Raw genomic sequence first — 18,698 nt, 5'->3', positions numbered from 1 at the left:
CCCGACCGCCTCTGTCCCGGGGGCTGCAGGGCGGGTCCGTGGCCACCACTTGCTCCAGCCCGTGGCTGCCCTGTGGCCGAGTGGGCCTGGTATGGCCACATCTTCAGATTATTCTATTAAAAGTGGGAAATCTAGAGCCTTGTTCAAAGTCTCTTATCTTACAAATGCTATTTTTTAGTCTTGAATGCTGAGTGCCCAGCCAAAGCCTTCCTCTCTCCGGGTGCCTGGGCCACACTTGGGCCCCGGCCGTGCTTGGTCATCCTGACAGCTGCTTGGGACTCTGGACGCCTGTCTTTGCACTGCCTTGGCCTGGAGAGCACAAGAGGGGCTGAACAAAGAGAGGCCACTGTCACTGTCCCTGTGGTGAGGCTTCTGCACTAAGTGCTCCCCTGGGACTTCCCTCTGTCCCCAGCCACCCCTGCCAGCATCTGTCCTCCCCCTTCCTCCAGCTGTCCCAAGCCCGCCTGTCCCCAGAATGGAGGCGGGCCAGTGGGAGAGGGGAGAGTGCAGCTGCGAGATGCTCTTCCACACGTCCTGCCCTCCAGCAGGTGAGGCCTGGGGGGCGGAGGGCGGAGCTCAGGGCCTGCACCTTCCACAGGGGATGGCTTCGAGCTCAGGTCTAAGGGTCTGGGCTGGGCCCAGTCTCTCCCTGTCCCTGAAACGATCATTCTCACTTTTTCTAATCTCGGCTGCAGTATGGAATTTGGAGTTTGACCTGCAAGAAGGTTCCCTCAGCCAGCAGCAGGCAGTGCCGGAGGGTGACCGCCACTGTCCTCCCAGCTCTGCTGCAAGGGAGAGGAGCCAGGCTGTCCCCCTCCTCACTGTCACCTCTGCCTCCTCTGCCTCAGAAGCTACCGCCCAGCCTCAGGGCAGGTGGGCCTGCATCAGAGGAAGGTAAGACCTCCAATGCTCATTTTGCAAACTGGGGGAGCTTGCCTGGGGACAAAACACAGTGGTGGCAGGAAACCTGCCGCTGAGAGCCACAGGGTGGGGCGTGCACAGCTCGTCTCCTCGGGGAAGACTCGTCACCCACAGGCAGATGGAGTGTGTTTTGAGGGGTGGGCACAGCCAGCAGGAGCAGGCGTGGGTCCCACACTTTCCATGCACTGAGTCACTGGCCACTTGCTGAGCCTCAGGTTCCTTGTCTGTTGAATGGAAAGGTGAACCTCCTCCCAGCCCAGCCACAGGTGTGGAGGACCCACAGCGAAAGGCCGGTAAGACCTGCCTAACTCTGAAACGCTGTGGCTCTGCGCCGCCGGCGGCTCGTGACTACAAACGGGCAAAAGAGTTTTCCCTGGTACCTGCTGGGCACGTGCACAGGGTGGCATGTTCTGGCACAGTCACCTTGTGAGGGCACAGCCCCCCTAATCACAGAGGGAGGCGGAGAGCCTTGAAGAAACTGGCCCAAGGTCACACAGAGTGGCAAGGCTGGGACTCAGCTCCCATGACTGAGCTAACCCACGCCACCTGATTTCCAGTGGCTTTGTGCTGGGTGGTTCTGGGGCAGTGGGTGGGAGAGGTACCCCCCAAAGGGCGTCCTGGGGATGTGTCCTGAGGGGTCATGATGTGCCAGGGGTTATGGCAGCGGCTCTGAAAACTCCACAGCTGCTGTTTCATGAACGTTTACCGAGTGCTGCTGCTACAGAGCAAAATTCAGCCCAGTCCATGCAGGTCTAATCGGCTTCATTGAGGGATTTGTAAACTGAGCGGCATCCCATCCCGCAGCTCCAAGGGTGCTTTGAGGGGTGTCCAAAACGGGAGGTTTATATAGGTAGGAAGAGGGTGGGACTCAGAAGTTAACAAGTGGATTAACAAGCAGCCTAACCAGGCCAGTGACCTCGGGAGTGCTGACCGCAGAATTCCAGACGATTGGTCTAAATTCCACTCCTGGGAGAGGCTGAGCCTGTGGCAGGCTGGGCTGTTCTGGTTTGGTGACGTGGCCAAGCAAAAGTGACTCCATCTGGGCCTGTTGTGTCTCTTTCTGACCCTGCTTTGGAGACACAGTGTGAGTCTTTGCTCACAATGAAGAGGGGACAGGCAGTAATGAGAGTCGTGCAAGTCAAACGTCATGCTTGATTCAACAGCGATGAGAAGTTGTGTGTGCTCTGGGGACCAATAGCTTAAGGACCAAATTTAGGTTGAGGTCAAGAGAAGGCTCTTTGGGGATGTGACAGTAGGGTGACCTCTGAAGGATGCGGAGGAGTTCATGAAGCCAAGAGCGTAGGGAACAGCATGTCAGGCAGAGGGAACAGAATAGCAAAGACCCTGAGGTATGAACTACTGCTCAAGTGCTGAAAAGGAGGAGCATGTGAGATGGGCAGGGCCACACAGAGTGGGCGTGGAGATGCTTCGGGCAGGAAGGCCATCTGATCTGAGGTATGTTCAAGTATCTCTGGCTTCCACGAGAGGGTGGATTAGCAAGAGCAGTGTCAGGGAGGCAAGACGGGAGGTTCCTGCTCGAAGTGCCTCGCGAAGGTGAGGGAAGTCGAGGTGAGGGGGAGTGGATGGATTCGGGCTCCACTCTGGAAGTAGAATAGGGTGAGACTGGGGGTGAAGAGATTCTGGGGTTGAGACAGGGACATTCTAAATTCTTTGCTGGTATGTTTGCAAACTATGGCATCCTTGGTGCCTCGGCACAGCGGCTGGCACAGAGTAGGTACTCACAGACCACCTGCTGAGCGAGTGACTGAGGAATGAAGGAATGAACGCATGACTTGGGGACGACTCCTGGGCTGCTGGCCTCAGAAGCAGGGTGGGTGAAGGTGCCCTTTAGTGAGATGGGAGCACTAGCAGCCGCTGACAGTCATGGTCTCCAGCGTGGACGAGTGAAGTTTGCAGTGCCGACTGGGCTGCCACTAAGATGCCACGTGGCGTTTGGACAGACAGGTGTGGGACTCACGGGGTGCTCTCGTGACTGCGGTTCTCGGGGAACCGTGGGGCGAGGCCATCCCTGGAGGCATGAGGAGGGTGGAGGGGGAAGCTCCCGGGTCCCCGGCCTTCACGCTGGCAAGCTTGTTGGCTGGCTGGGGACAGCCGCCCCGCCTGCTGCGCCTACAGTACTTTTCCTAACTACCAGAGATGCGGCCTCAGCAGGCGAGGGGTGGTGCAGCCTCTGCTTCAGCGGAAAGTCCCCTGGAATCTGTTCTCTTAGCCTTTTCCTGAACCCCGAGCATCAGCTGGCCACGCTGGCCAGAGTGGTCCTTCAGGTCCTCCCTCCGCAGTTCCAGGCCCTGCCGGCCGCGCCACCTCGCGCAGTGGCCCCTCCCTCTGGCTGGGCTGCCTGCACCACCCGCCGTGCTGGGCATCCCAGGCCCTAGCCACCCAAAAGCCGGGCTGAGGGCTGGGCAGTCACCTCCGCTGAGGGCGCCCCGGGGATGGCTGGGGCCGGAGGTTCAGCGCTCATTTTCACCCTGGAATGCTCCCTGCCTCAGGCCACGTGCTGACCAGCACCGGGTGGAGCCAGATCAGTCCTTTAGTGGTGCGACCTCGGGCCGGGACCCAGCTGATTCCCGTAACTGCTCAGACCTGCCCTCTCAGGGGTGCTGTGTGCTTCACATACAGGCAGGTGGCCAGGCTCTTCCTGGCCACAAAGCCCAGGCTCTCTTTCTAAATGGTTTTATAAGCAGGACAAGGACAGGCCAGGTTCTCTGGACCCAATCACACTATAGAAAGGGCGTGCTCAATGCTTTCAGCAAGCCTGTGACACGGGTCTGGTTGTCATCTCCATTTATAGACTCGGAGACAGCCTCAGGGAGATCTCGAGCTGGTAGGGGCAGGGGCGGGACTGGAACGGGCAGGGCCGGTCTAACATCTTCACCCTTTGTCCTGACATAGTCATTTCTGGGGAGTGCTCTGCTGTAATTAAACTTTGTAACCCGACGGTCACTGTCCTCCTCACCCATGCCGGCCCTTCTCCAGGCTCCCTGCCTCCGCCTCTGCCTCTCCAGCTCTGTCCCTGCCCCGGGGTTGCTAATCCTCGGCAGCCAAACACTTGGCACGTTTGTGTCTCTGAATGGACGGAATTCACACGGACTGTTTAACGCTGTCGATCTTGTTCGTTTCTTTTACTTCTGTTATGAAACGTTCCAGATGCACAAGTGATGAAGGATGGCCCCCCACCAGTGGGCGCACACCCGGGAGCGCGGGCTGCCCCCGCCCCGCCCACCTGCCCCTCAGCGGGCTGTGGAAATTTCCACGCCTGCCCTGCAGATTACGTAACTGGCAAAGCCAGAGGGTTACGGCCGAGGCCCAGCTCCCTTTTGTTCTTTGGCCCGTCGGTGGCCACAAGGGCAGGGTGTTCTCGCAAACAAAGCTGTTGTTTGAGGCCCGCTTTGCATGGCTCTGGCTAACCCTGCCCTCCCACTCAGGAGCACCCCCCGCAGGAGGGGAAGCAGGAGCCCACCCCAGGGTGCCTCCTGGGGCTGTGCATGGGGTGAAGGGCGCTGGAGTCGCTTCGAGTGGGTTTGGGCACACACGGTGCCACACGGGACCAGGGCCACCTTGCTCAGCACTTTGTCTTCCATGCCTAGCGCCGAGCCTGGCACACAGCTGGTGCCTAATGAGTGTTTATGAAAAAGAAACAGAGAAGGGGAGCAAAGGGCTGAAGGAGAGGAAAGAGAGAGAGAAGCGCCGGAGGAAGGGACAAAGGAAGACAGACCAGCCAGTTTTGGGTGATACATGAGCCTCAGGTGGGGACCTGGGTTTGGGCCCCTCTTCTGGCACTTACGACCACCCAGGAGCAAGTGGCACGGCCAGGCCCGAGCCCAGCGCACTTTCACCTTCGGTGCCTCGTTCCCCCTGCAGGGTGGATGTGTAACGGCCCCCTCACCGCTGGCAAGGAGGAGAGAGCACACATGCGGAGCGACTCCACGCCCGCGCTCCACGGAGGTGCCCCGGGACTGGCTAGAGAGCGGGCACCTTGGGGCTCCGCCTGGGAGCTGTGGCCAGGGCAGCGGCCCCTGAGCTCTGCGGTTTCTCTGGGCTGTGCTCCTGTTCCCACCATGAGGATGCGGCCAGTCCCTCCTGGACCCTGGCAGGGGCCCCACCTCCCGGGGCTCAGGAAGAGCTCAGAGCGCTGCCAGCCTGCCAGAGCGGTGATGAATCACTTGTTTATCTGCTCCCACCCCTCTCCGTGCCTGGCGGGCAGAGGCCTGCAAGGGGCAGCTGGGGGAAGGGCTGGGGACGGGGGAGGACTGGCTCACCAGTCAGCCCACAGCCCCTCCTCCCTCCTTCCCCCCTCCCTGCCTTTTGGACCTGTGCGGTTCTAGAACAACCTATCCCAGACCCCAGTTAAGCTGCGTCCTAAGCCCTTCAGTCTCAGTTCTCATCTTTGGAAGCAGCAAGTGGGAATGTTTGAAAATGCAGGCTGTGAGGTCAGACAGAGCTGGGCCTGAGTCTCAGCTCTGCCAGGTCAGCCGCTGGTCAGATGTGTGGCTGTTGTCTGTGAGAGGGTTGACACTGACCATCACACCCTGTGGTTGTTGTCTGGGTGTGTTTACACTGACCATCACATCCTGTGGTTGTTGTCTGAGTGTGTTTACACTGACCATCACATCCTGTGGCTATTGTCTGGGTGTGTTTACACTGACCATCACATCCTGTGGCTATTGTCTGAGTGTGTTTACACTGACCATCACACCCTGTGGTTGTTGTCTGAGTGTGTTTACACTGACCATCACATCCTGTGGCTATTGTCTGGGTGTGTTTACACTGACCATCACATCCTGTGGCTATTGTCTGAGTGTGTTTACACTGACCATCATCACATCCTGTGGTTGTTGTCTGGGTGTGTTTACACTGACCATCACATCCTGTGGCTATTGTCTGGGTGTGTTTACACTGACCATCACATCCTGTGGCTATTGTCTGAGTGTGTTTACACTGACCATCATCACATCCTGTGGTTGTTGTCTGAGTGTGTTTACACTGACCATCATATCCTGTGGTTGTTGTCTGGGTGTGTTTACACTGACCATCACACCCTGTGGCTGTTGTCTGAGTGTGTTTACACTGACCATCACACCCTGTGGCTGTTGTCTGGGTGTGTTTACACTGACCATCACACCCTGTGGCTGTTGTCTGGGTGTGTTTACACTGACCATCACACCGTGGGGTTGCTGCCTGTGAGAGGGTTTACACTGATCGTCATATCATGGGGTTGTTTTTTGTGAGAGGGTGGACACTGATCATCACTTCGTGGGGTTGTTGCACCCTGTGGTTGTCTGCGAGTGGGTTTATTCCACTGTTAGCTGCTCATCTGGCGGGCAGGGTCTGAGTCTTTTCATTCCTGGAGCCCTGGAGGCTGACACCCTGAGTTGAATCAGAGCTAAACACAGGAATAAGTCAGTGTCCAAATCGCTTATAGTAAAAAATCACCGCTGGGAATTTTGTTAGTTTCTAGCTGCCGCTGTAACAAATTACCAGTTAGTGGCTTAAAATAGCCCAAGGTTCTTTCCAGGGCACGTTCCTGAGATGCTGGATGGGTGAGGCCATCTCCTGGGCCACCCGGTGGCCATAACAGCCAAGCGGGTACTACTGGCCAGAAGGTGGTGGTCGTGTTCCGTGAGGCCATCAACACTTCTGGCAACTTCTACAGAAACGAGTTGAAGTACCAAGCGGATGAACCCCAACCCCTCCCAGGGCACTACCGCTACCCAGCCCCGCACCGCATCTGTTGCTGACGGGAGGAGGCATGTGCCCCACAGGACCAAGGGGGCCAGGTGCCCTGGACCCCCTCAAGGTGTCTAGAAAAATCCAACAGTGGCTCCTGCGCCCTCAAGATTGTGGGTCGGAAGCCTACCCGGGAGTCTGCTCGCCTAGGGCGCCAGGCTCAGAGGTTCTGGAAGCACCAGGCAGTCAGCCACCTGGAGGGGAAGGAAAAGGCCAAGATCCATCATGGAAGAGAAACAGCTCATGAGGCTGCGGACACAGGCCGACAAGAACGTGGAGAAGAAAACCCACAGACACGCGCAGGTCCCCAAGGCTCCCGGACTTCCAGTCTGAGCCCAGGAAAATTGACTGTAGCTCCTCCTGCCTGGCCCAGCCTGCAGGCCCCCATCACGCCAAGGATGTGGGGGCCCCCAGGGCCTGTCCGGGGCCACAGGCACCCTGGGCCTTAGAAAGCGGGGAACACAGAAAGGGCCTTTGTCAAGGCTGTTTAAGAAATGCCTTTTAAAAAGTTTAAATGGCTGTAAGAGCTAGGCAGGCATAATTTGCCTGTGACCTACTCATTCGTGAGAGTTTTAGGCAATTGGCAGTTGGAACAGTTAGTTCAGTTTCAGTATTTACAAGTAAGAGGAAAACTCAGGGAAACTTCGCACAAGGTCAGCTCCTGCACCCTGCAGGGCAGTTAGGGTGTGAGCGAAGCTGGGGTGAGCCTGGGCCTGTACAGGTCTCACAGATGCCAGGCTGCGTCGACAGCCTCGGGTCCCAGGCGTCGCCCTTGTGCCCTCCAAATAAATTATTTTTAAAGAAAACAACCCAGCACCAGCTTATCCCCTTACAGTTCTGAAGGCATATGTTTTAAATGGGATTAAAGGGCTAAAGTCACGTTAACAGCAGGGCCGAATCCCTTCTGTGTGCTCTAGGGGAGAATCTATTAATCTGCTTTTCCAGCTTCCAGGAACCACCTGCAGCCCTTGGCTCTCAGTTCTATTATTCCATCTTTGAAACCAGCCACATGGGGCCAAATCCTCCTCACACCAACATCTCTGGTCTCTTTTTCCAGGTTTAAGGACCCTGTGTGGCATGGTTCCACTCAGAATACTCTCCCTATTGTAAGGAGAGCCGCTGAGCAATCTTAATTCCATCTGCAAATTTAATTGGCCTTTGCCATGTAACTTAACATAGTCACAGGTTCTGGGGATCGGGATATAAATACCTTTGAGGGGACATAATTCTGCCTACCACGGGATCCCTTAAATTACCCATGGAGTGCAGCACACTGAGAAACCGCTCAGGATAGTGGCTCAAAACATGGATCCTGGAGCAACTCCCAGCTCTGCCACTTGAGCTCTATTACCTTGGGCAAGTTACCTAACTCCGCTGTGCCTCAGTTTTGCCATCTGTAAAATGGCACAGCAGTGCCCACTTTGCAGGTTTGTAAACACTCAGAGTGAGGCCTGGCATGTAGCAGGTGTTATATAGGCATTTATTAAATATATGCAATTTCATTGGAACAAGATTTTTGTGTCTGGCCAAGCCTCAGGCAAAATTGTTGGCTGGGCCTTGACCCAGCTTAAGTTTCTGGGAGACGGAAGCTGACTGCTGTCTTGTTTCTCTCTCACGCCTGGAAATGTGCTTGTCAGGTGACAGAGGCTATGCAGCCACCTGTATTACTTAAATCACTATTCCTCTGCATGCTTTGCCGAGTGAGTGACTGAACTGGTAAAAATTAGCTATAGGTTTGGTAAAACTCACTGTGGACGTTTGCTGAACGAATGAGTGAATGGCTGGCGGGCTGGACTACCCTCGGGTGTGTCTCCACACACGCCGCTCCACGTGTGTCCTCTCGCTTGGCTGCCCCGGGGGCAGCGGCGGCCAGGGTGGGAGAGCACCCGTGGGCTCCGGCGCTGACCCGGCCTGACCCCCACAGCTCCACCGTCCGTCAGCACCATGGAGAGCGGCCCCGGCAGCCCTGCGCCCACGCAGCCCGATCCCCTGGAGGCCTTTCCCCACCGGAGCCTGGAGGCTGGGGACATCGCGGTGCTGGTCCTGTACTTCGTCTTCGTCCTGGCCGTGGGACTGTGGGTAAGCCAGGCCGGGGGAGGGAGAGGGGAAGAAACTAGCTCAAGGTCATAAGTGAGCAGAACTGTAAATTTTTAAAACTGCACTGCAGGTTGACTCTGCGTCAGGTACCGTTAGGCACGTTCACTTATGTAATCTCATGGACTACGCGCAGGTCCTGATGGAGACGATACTCTTGCCATACCCATTTTATAGATACGAAAACTGAGGTTCAAAGAATTTCAGTTTCTTATCCTACTAATCAGTTAGGGGAACTGGGGTTAGAATCTGTATCTCCTACACTTTGAAGCCCATGCTCTTTTTTTAAAGGAAGTTTCGTTGTTGTTTTTTAAGTCACATGGTTCAAAAATAAAAACAACTTAAAATGAGATACAGTGTAAAGTCTCCCAACTCCCCTGCCCTCCACAGGTAACCACTGGCATTTTTTTTTTTTTTTAAAAAAAGTGTTTTTATTGACTTCAGAGACAGGAAGGGAGAGGGAGAGAGAGAGAGAAACAGCAATGATGAGAGTCATTAATCAGCTGCCTCCTGCACGCCCCCTGCTGGGGATCGAGCCCTTAACCCAGGAATCGAACCGTGATCTCCTGGTGCATAAGTTGACTCTCAACGGCTGAGCCATGCCAGCCAGGCTGTCACCAACTCTTTGTAAGTTAGTGTATTCTTTCACAGTTTCTTTATTATTATTATTATTATTTATCTTTATTGTTGAGAGTATTACAGGTGTCCCATTCCGCCCCCCCCAATTGACCCCCTCCACTTCGCTCCCACCCCCTCCCCAGGCCTTCACCCCGTTATTAACTGTGTCCATAGGTTATGTATATATGCATATAACTTCTTTGGTTAATCTCTTCCCACCCTCCACCCCCCCTTCCCTCTTTCTTCTGAAATAGGATCGTCAATGTCTCTGGATCTATTTAGTTCGCCAGATTCTTTTGTTCATTAGCTTCTTCTTAAAGAAGACCCTTCAACTTTTCCTGTAGTGCTGGTCTGATGGTGATGAACTCCTTTAGCTTTTCCTTGTCTGTGAAGCTCTTTATCTGACCTTCAATTCTAAATGATAGCTTTGCTGGGTAGAGTCATCTTGGTTGTAGTTCCATGTTTTTCATCACTTTGACTATTTCTTGCCACTCCCTTCTGGCCTGCAAAGTTTCTGCTGAGAAATCAGCTGACAGTTGTATGGGTGCTCCCTTGTAGGTAACTAACTGCTATTATCTTGCTGCTTTTAAGATTCTGTCTTTGTCTTTAACCTTTGGTATTTTAATTATGATGTGTCTTGCTGTGGGCCTCTTTGGGTTCCTCTTGTTTGGGACCCTCTGTGCTTCCTGGACTTGTAAGTCGATTTCTTTCCCCAGGTAGGGGAAGTTTTCTGTCATTATTTTTTCAAATAGGTTTTCAATTTTTTGGTCTCTTTCTTCCCCTTCTGGCATCCCAATAATACAAATGTTGGGTCACTTGAAGTTGTCCCAGAGGCTCCTTATACTATCTTCATATTTTTGGATTCTTTTTTCTTTTTGCCCTTCTGGTTGGGTGTTTTTTGTTTCCTCATGTTCCAAATTGCTGATTTGATTCTCAGCGTCCTCTACTCTACTGTTGATTCCATGTAAATTATTCTTCATTTCAGTTCCTGTAGCCTTTATTTCAAAGTGGTACTTTATTATGTTATCGATTTTCTCAGTTATTTCCCTAACCATCTGCTTAAACATCCTTATAACCAAAATTCTGAACTCTGTATCTGTTAGCTTGCTTGGATCTATTTCATTAGTTCCTCTTCTAGAGATTTCTTCTGTTCTTTCCTTTGTGACATGTTTCTTTGCCTCTGCATTTTGGCTGCTTCCAGGTGTTTGTTTCTATGTATTAGGTAGAGCTGCTGTCTCCTGGAATTGGTAGAGTGGCTTTGTGTAGTAGGTGTCCTGTAGGGCCCAGTGGCTCGGCCTCCCTAGTCACCTGAGCTGGGCCTTCTAGGTGCTCCCCTGTGTGGGCTGTGTGCACTGTCCTGTTGTAGTTGAGTCTTGGTTGCTGTTGGCGTCACTGGGAGGAATTGACCCCCTGGCCAATCGGCTGTGAGGACCAGCTGCAGCTACAGCCAGAGAGCTGCTGTGCTGGAGACACCCCTATGGAGCAGGACTTACTTCAGTGGAGCTTTGGTGTTCACCAAGTGTGCCCCTTGAGTGTGTCACCCGTGGATGTGGTAGGGTTGTAATCAGCGTGGTCGAGTCTGACCACCAGGTGCACTATCTCTGGGGCCTCCCGGGAGGTGCAAAGTCAGCCTGTGCCAGTGCCTTGCCCAGGGCCACCCAGCATGAGCTACTCAGCAAACCGTAGTTGGCTGCTATTTGTGCTGGGCTTGGAGGTGCCCAGGAGAGGCCAAGCTATGAGCCAATGCAGGCTGCTGCTAGGGCCAGTCCTGGGGCCACTTATCAAGCCGTATGGGGCAGCTGCTGCTTGTGTGAGAGATTTTAGGAAAGTCCTAAGCATGAGGCTCGAGAAACCACTTGCATAGAAAAGCCCCTGGAAATGGCCTGGATGAGCTGCAGGTGGGGAGGGGCGGGGCCTCCGGGAATCAGGGGGCTGGGCCAAAGGTGCGAGTCAGGTGCTGGCGATTCAAATATGGCGCCTGCCTGCCGGCTGTGTGCGGGGACGACTCGCCAAAGGAGCAACGGCCTCTGCCAGCTCCTCTGCCTGGGAAGAAGCTGCCCCTCCAGCTGTCGCCCCAACTTCAGGCAGGTTAGTTCCTCCCCGAGTGTCCTGGGTCCTTTCAGGCTGCTCCCGGCGCTGGGCTCCGAGGGAGCGTCCGAGTGAGTCCTGCCGGGCCCTTTAGAGGAGCTGCTGGGGCTCCCGCGGCCTCCCCGACCCTCAGCGACAGTCCCCGCTGGTTTCACAGCCCAGAGTTGTGGGGACGTCTCTTCCCGGCCCTGGAGCCCTGGGCTGGGGGCCTGCTGTGGGGCTGGGACCCCTCTCTCCTCCGGGAAACCTCCACCGCGGAGATTCCCTCCCGGGTTTGACCCACGGCACCGGGTGTGGGCTGGAGGCCGCGTCTCCATGATCCAGCCCCGATCCGCCCGCGTCTCCTCCCCTCCTCCCGGTCTTAACGTGACAATTCCATAGGTTGTGGGAATTTATCCTGCACAACAGTTGCACGCATCCAAAATAAGGAGTGTACGAGGGGTGTTCATTGCAGCACAGTTTGTAATAGTAGGATGGGAGCCACCGCAACGACGCTCAGCGGGAAACGGGTTCGGTTCCGCAACGCAATGACCTCAGGGACCCCGGGCAACTCTCTTGGTGCTGCTTCAGCTCCCTGGTTGCGGGGCTTCTGTTCAGCCAGATCTCAGGAGGCTCTGAGTGACGGTGGTTCTGTGTTTTGGTTGTAATTTCGATGCGGTTGCGGGAGGCCGCGGGCGCAGCTGTTACCTGTGCCACCATCTTGTTTCTCCTCACAGTTTCTTTATGCAAAATCCAAGAAAATATTATTGTGTATATCTTCCTGTTTTAAAGATAGAAGGTAGCTTGTTTATCATACATATTGTTTTTACCTTGCTATTTTGCACTTGGCGCCTCTTGGAGACCTTTTCATGTCAGTAACGTGGACGCTGTCCCACCTCTCGAGGGCTGCCCGGGGTCCCTGAGGTCACTGCGTTGCGGAACCGAATCCGTTTCCCGCTGAGCGTCGTTGCGGTGGCTCCCAGCCCACTATTACAGACTGTGCCGCAGTGAGCACCCCTCGTACACTCCCTATTTTGGATGCGTGCAACTGTTGTGCAGGATAAAGTCCCACAACCTATGGAATTGTCGCGTTGAAGGATATATACATTTGTAATTATGACAGTCTGTCAGATTGCCCTCTTTATGTGTGGCAGCAATCTGCACTCACGTCATTAATATATGAGAGACTGTGTTTCATAACACCCTCACCAACAGTGTCCCGTCAAACTTTTTCATTTTTGTAAAACCTGCAGGGAAGCATAGTATCTCGATGTATTGCTAATATACATTCATCTTAGGAGTGAGCCTGGACGCCCTTACATATGTCTGAGGACGGCTTCCTTCCTTCTTGTGAAGTATGGTCTTATCTTCCCATTTTCATTAGGTTCTTGCCCTTTAACTGCTCCATTTCTAGGAACTCTTTACATATTAAGGAGACTGGTAATTTGGGATAGGGTGATGCAAAGGAAGTGCTGCTCTCTGGTTTTCAGGTCACCTGGCACAAAGGACTTGAAAAGTGTAGCCCACCTAGGTGTCCCCACTTTGATCTATTTGTAGATCATTTCTCTACTCTTAGCTTTTACTTTTCCAAGAGGTGCTAAAAGTGCTGGACATCCAAAGACCAGGGATCTGACCTTCCTGTTTCCCTATCTTATCAGGACAAAGTTGGATGAATGGGATGTAGTCCAGAGTAAGGGCTTTTGAATCGGACAGCCTTGAGTTCAGGGGTGGGTAGGGGTAGAGTTGGGGGGAGGGTTAGAGTGCCTGGGAATCTAGATTTTCACATGAGAACCAGGAGACTCTGATGTATTACTAGTTTGAGGAACCCTTTCAGCACAAGTTTTTTAGCCTCAAAAAATACTTTTTGTCCCCGGCCGGCGTGGCTCAGCCATCGAGCATCGACCTCGGATCCAGGAGTTCACGGTTCGATTCCCGGTCAGGGCACATGCTCAGGTTGCGGGCTCGATCCCCAGTCGGGGGCGTGCAGGAGGCAGCCGATCAATGACTCTCTCTCATCATTAATGTTTCTCTCTCTCTCTCCCTCTCTCTGAAATCAATAAAGATATATTTTTTAAAAATACTTCTTGTGTCAGGATTCAGCCACAGTGTCTGTTTTCTTTTCTTTTTTATGTATTGATTTTAGAGAGAGAGAAGAAGGGAGAGGGGGAGAGAGAGAGATCAAGTTGCTGTTCCACTTGTTTATGTGTTCATTGGGTGATTTTTCTATGTGCTGTGACCATAACTTTGACGTAATCAGGACAAAGCGCTAACCGACAGAGCTATCTGTCTAGGGCTTTTTTCTTTTATCTTTAAAAAAGTTATTTATTTATTTATTTATTTATTTATTTATTTATTTATTTATTTTTAAATGTATCTTTATTGATTTCAGAGAGAGGAAAGGAGAGGGAGAGAGAGAGACACACACATCAGTGATGAGAGAGTCATTGATCGGCTGCCTCCTGCACGCCCCCTCGAGCCCACAACCTGGGCATGTGCCCTGACCAGGAGTCGAACCCCAATAGTCTGGATCCTAGGTCAATGCTCAACTGCTGAGCCACACCCGGCCGGGCTAAAAAAGTTTTTTAAGTTGATTTGAGAGAGAGGGAGAGAGAGAGAAGAGAACCATGGATTTGTCATTCCATTTATTTGTGTATTCATAGGTTGATTCTTGTGTGTGCCCTGACGGGATCAAACCTGAAACTTTGGCCTATTGGGACAATGCTCTAACCAACTGAGCCACCCAGCCTGGGCTTTTCTCTCTCTCTCTTTTTATTAAACTATTGCACTGCTGTCTATTTCTCCCTTTAGGTTTGTTAATAATTGCTTTATATATTTTGGTGCTCCTAGGTTGGCTGCATATATATTAGTAAATGTTATGCCTTCTTGCCCGGCTGGTGTTGCTCACTGGTTGAGCATCAGCACATGAACCAAGAAGTTGCTGGTTTGATTCCCGGTCAGAGCACATGCCCGGGTTGCAGGCTTCACCCCCAGCAGTGGGTGTGCAGGACGCAGCTGATCAGTGTTTTGCTCTCACATGGATGTTCTCTCTCCCTCTCCCTCTTCCTTCCTCTCTCCAAAATCAATAAAAACGTATTTCTTAAAATGTTATGCCTCTTTGATCGATTGTGCCCTTTATCATTATAAAATGTTCATCTTTGTCTCTTAGTACCTTTTTTGTCTTCTGATCTGTTTTGTCTGATTTAAGTATAGCTGCACTCACTTTCCCCGGATACCATTTGCTTGAGTATCACATTCCACCCCTCCACTTCAAGCTTATGTCTGTTTCTGGAGCTGTGAGGGGTCTCCTGAAGGCAGCACATAACGGGTCTTGTTTTTTAATCCATCTAGCTACTCTGCCCCTTTTGATTGGGGAGTTCAGTCTTTTTCTTTTTTATTCTTTTTCTTTTTTAAAAACATGTTTTTATTGATTTTGAGAGAGGGGGGAAGGGAGAGGGAGAGAGAGAGAAACAGCATCGACCGGCTGCCTCCTACATGCCCCTGTCTGGGGATCGAGCCCTCAACCTGGGCCTGTGCCCTGACCCGGAATCAAACCCGTGACCTCCTGGTTCCGGGGTTGATGCTCAGCCACTGGGCCACATGGGCGGGGGTTCAGTTTTTCTTTGAGGAGCACCTTGCCTTCATTCACCTGTACAAGCCTTGTGCTTTTCCTTGCCTCTTATGTTTTTGCTATCACAAGTTATCCCTTTTTATATTGTGCACTCATTACCAAATTGCAGTAGGTATAGTTATTTTTAATGCTTTCTCTCTGTAGCCTTTATGTTATAATTGTTTAACACTTTATTCTGAAATAGAGTTGCAATTTTCTGCCTCTGTCAGTTTGTCAACTTACTCAAAGTTTTGTGTACTTTTGTCATTTTGGTTCAGGTAAAAGAGCTCCATTTAGCATTTCTTGTAATACAGGTCTTGTGGGAAGCCTTTATTTTTCCTTAATCTAAAGGATAGCTTTGCTTTACAAGGATATATTATTCTTGGCTTGTGGTTGCCATCTTTCAATATTTTGAATATATCATTCCACTCTTCCCTGGCCTGTAGGGTTTCTTCTGAGAAATCTGACAGAGTTTCCTTTGTAGGTTACTGTCTTTCTTTCCCTAGATGCCTGGAGGATTCTTTTTTTATTATTAACTTTTGACAGTTTTAATATAATGTGTCTTGGAGAAGTCTTTTTGAGTCTAGATATAATGTGTTTTGTTAACTTCTTGTACTTGACTGTGAAGTTCCTCTCTAGGTTTAGGAAGTTCTCATCAATTATTTCTTTGAATAAGTTCTCTGTTTCCTTCTCCCTCTCTTCATCTGGGACAACTTATCCTTATGTTGACCTTTCTAATTGAGTCAGATAGCTCTTGTAGAGATCTGTAATTTTATTTGATTTTATTGATTTCAGAGAGAGGAAGGGAGAGGGAGAGAGAGAGAGAGAGAAACATCAATGATGAGAGAGTCATTGATTGGCTGTCTCCTGCATGCCCCCAACTGGGGATTGAGCCCGCAGTGTGTGCATGTGCCCTGACCGGGAATCAAACCACTATCTCCTGGATCCTGGCTCGATGTTCAATCGCTGAGTCACGCCCGGCTGGCGATCTGTAATTTTAAAAAATATATTACCTTTTCCCTCTCTTCTCCTTCTGGAATAACCATTATCTTATGTTGCCCTTTCTAATAAAATCAGACAGTTCTTTTATTTTTTAATATATATTTTTAATATTTTTAAAATATATTTTTATTTTTCAAATTACAGTTCTTTTCTTTTATTTTTTTAAAAAAGCTTAGTGCCCCTTTGGCATGGCTCAGAGGTTGAGCATCAACCTATGATCCAGGAAATTGTGGTTCGATTCCCAGTCAGGGCATATGCCTGGGTTGTGGGCTCGATCCCCACTAGGGGACATGCAGGAGGCAGCTGATCAATGACTTTCTCATCATTGATGTTTCTGTCTCTCTGTCTCTCTGTCTCTCTCTCTCTCTCAGTTCCTTCCTTTTTCTGAAATCAATAAAGACATAACAAAAAAAAATGAACTTGATTGTTCTATAAAAAAATTAAATTAAAATTTAAAAACCTTAGTTATCTTTCTTCTTCCACCTGAATCATTTCTAGATTTCTATCTTTAAGCTCACTAATTCTCTCTTCCATATGGTCTGCTCTATTTCAAATTTTTCGAATGAATACTCTGTCTCATTTATTGAGTTATTTAGAATTTCTGTGTTTTTTTCTTTTCTTGGAATCTCTTTATTTCTCCTTCAATTTTAAATAATAGCCTAGCTGGGTAAAGTAGTCTTGGTTGTAGGTCCTTGCTTTTCATCATTTTAAATATTTCATGCCAATCCTTTAGGCCTGAAATGTTTCTGTTGAGAAATCAGCTGACAGTCCTATGGAAGCTCCCTTGTAGGTAACCAACTGTCTTTCTTTTGCTATTTTTAGCAAGATTATTATACAGCTGCATAGTATTCCATGGTGTAAGTGTCTGAGAAGATGCTTGATATGATTTCAATCTTCTTGAACTTGTAGAGACTTGTTTTGTGTCCTAGCATGTGGTCTATCTTTGAGAATATTCCATGTGTACTTGAGGAGAATGCATATTCTATAGCTTTGGGGTGAAACGTTCTGTAAAGGTCAATTAAATCCATCTCATCTAGTGTGTTATTTAAAGTCACTGTTTTCTTTGTTGATTTTTGTCTGGAAGATCTATCCAGTAAAGTCAGTGGGGTGTTAAAGTCCCCGCCTGTGACTGTATTGCTGTCGATCTCTCCCTTAAATTCCTCCAGAAGTTTTTGTTTTGCTTTGTTTTTTGTTCCCCCTCCCCCCCCCCCCACCTGGGTGAGTCTTTGGTACTGAGGTGGGTCTCTTGTAGACAACATATATTTGGGTCTTCTTTTCTTATCCATTCAGCTACCCTATGTCTTTCTATTGGAGCATTTAATACATTTATATTTAAGGTTATCACTGATAGGTATTTATCTATTGCCATTTTATTTCTTTATGCCTGTGTTTTTTGTTCTCAGTATTTCAACTTCTTATTACAGCAGTCCCTTTAACATTTCCTGCAATGCTGGCTTGGTGGTGATAAACTCCTTTAGCCTTTTTTTTTGTCTGGAAAGCTCTTTATTTCACCATCTATTTTGAATAATAGCCTTGCTGGATGGAGTAGTCTTGGTTTCAGATCCTTGCTTTTTATTACCTTGAATACTTCATGCCATTCCCCTCTGGCCTGTAGAGTTTCTGATGAGAAATCAGTTGGTAGCCTTATGGGAGCTCCTTTGTTGGTAACAGATTGCTTTTCTCTACCTAACTTTAAGATTCTCTCTTTGTCTTGAAATTTTGGCATTTTAATTATGATGTGTCTGGGCATGGGCCTCCCTGGATTCTTCTTGCTTGGGACTCTCTGTGCCTCCTAAGCTTGTATGACTTTTTCTTTGACCATGTTAGGGAAGTTTTCTGCTATTATTTCTACAAACAGGTTCTCTAACCCTTTCTTACTTTCTTTTTTAAAATTTATTTATTTATTTATTTTTAAAATATATCTTTATTGATTTCAGAGAAAGGAAGGGAGAGGGAGAGAGATAGAAACATCAATGATGAGAGAGTCATCGATAGGCTGCAGCCCACAACCCGGGCATGTGCCCTGACCGGGAATCGAACCCCGATCTCCTGGATCCTAGGTCGATGCTCAACCACTGAGCCACGCCCGGCTGGGCTACTTTCTAGATCTTCTGGCACTCCTATGATGTGAATATTGTTATGTTTCATGTTTGTTTCTAGGTATTAGGTAGATCTGCTAGGACTCTAAGTCTTTTTGGAGGGTCTCTGGTGCAGGCCAATGTCAGACGCTGTTTGTGACTGGCCTTGAGAACCCTGTTTGAAGTTTTCCACACTCCACAGCTTGTGGTTCCCTCTGCTGGGGCTGGATGTGTTTGGACAGGACCAAGATATGAACCAAGATCCACTTTTCCAAGCCCTGGGTCCAGAAGCAAATCAAACCTATCCTTATTTTTTTTTAATTCTTTTTTCTTTTTGCGCTCTGATTGGGTGTTTTTTTCTACCTTGTCTTCCAAATTGCTGATTCAGTCCCTACTCCATCCAGCCTACTGCTTATTCTTTCCAGTGTATTCTTCATTTCAGATAATGCATTCTTCGTTTCTGATTGGCTCTTTTTTATGGTTTCTATGTCCTCTTTCATACTGTTGAGCATCCTTATAACCATTGCTTTGAACTCTATATCTAATAAGTTGCTTGCCTCCAT

General features: G+C 50.1%; 1 protein-coding gene across 3 annotated transcripts in view; it reads left to right on the top strand.

Moving 5' to 3' along the window:
• Nucleotides 1-263: 263 nt before the first annotated feature.
• The window catches only part of SLC5A11 (solute carrier family 5 member 11), a 60,232-nt gene continuing 41,797 nt past the window's right edge, over nucleotides 264-18,698 (top strand). Inside the window, exons 1-3 of one of the 3 annotated variants that reach the window (XM_081132551.1) lie at nucleotides 264-548; nucleotides 696-894; nucleotides 8,594-8,748. In XM_081132551.1, coding sequence (XP_080988677.1) covers nucleotides 8,614-8,748 — 135 coding nt within the window. In that variant the 5' untranslated portion in view covers nucleotides 264-548; nucleotides 696-894; nucleotides 8,594-8,613. The other 2 variants (XM_081132552.1, XM_081132553.1) reach the window with 2 other exon arrangements.

The sequence above is a fragment of the Miniopterus schreibersii genome (genome assembly GCF_964146895.1).
Source record: "Miniopterus schreibersii genome assembly, chromosome: 3".
NCBI classification, from domain to species: Eukaryota; Metazoa; Chordata; class Mammalia; order Chiroptera; family Miniopteridae; genus Miniopterus; species Miniopterus schreibersii.
This window is presented reverse-complemented; position numbering and strand designations above follow the sequence as displayed.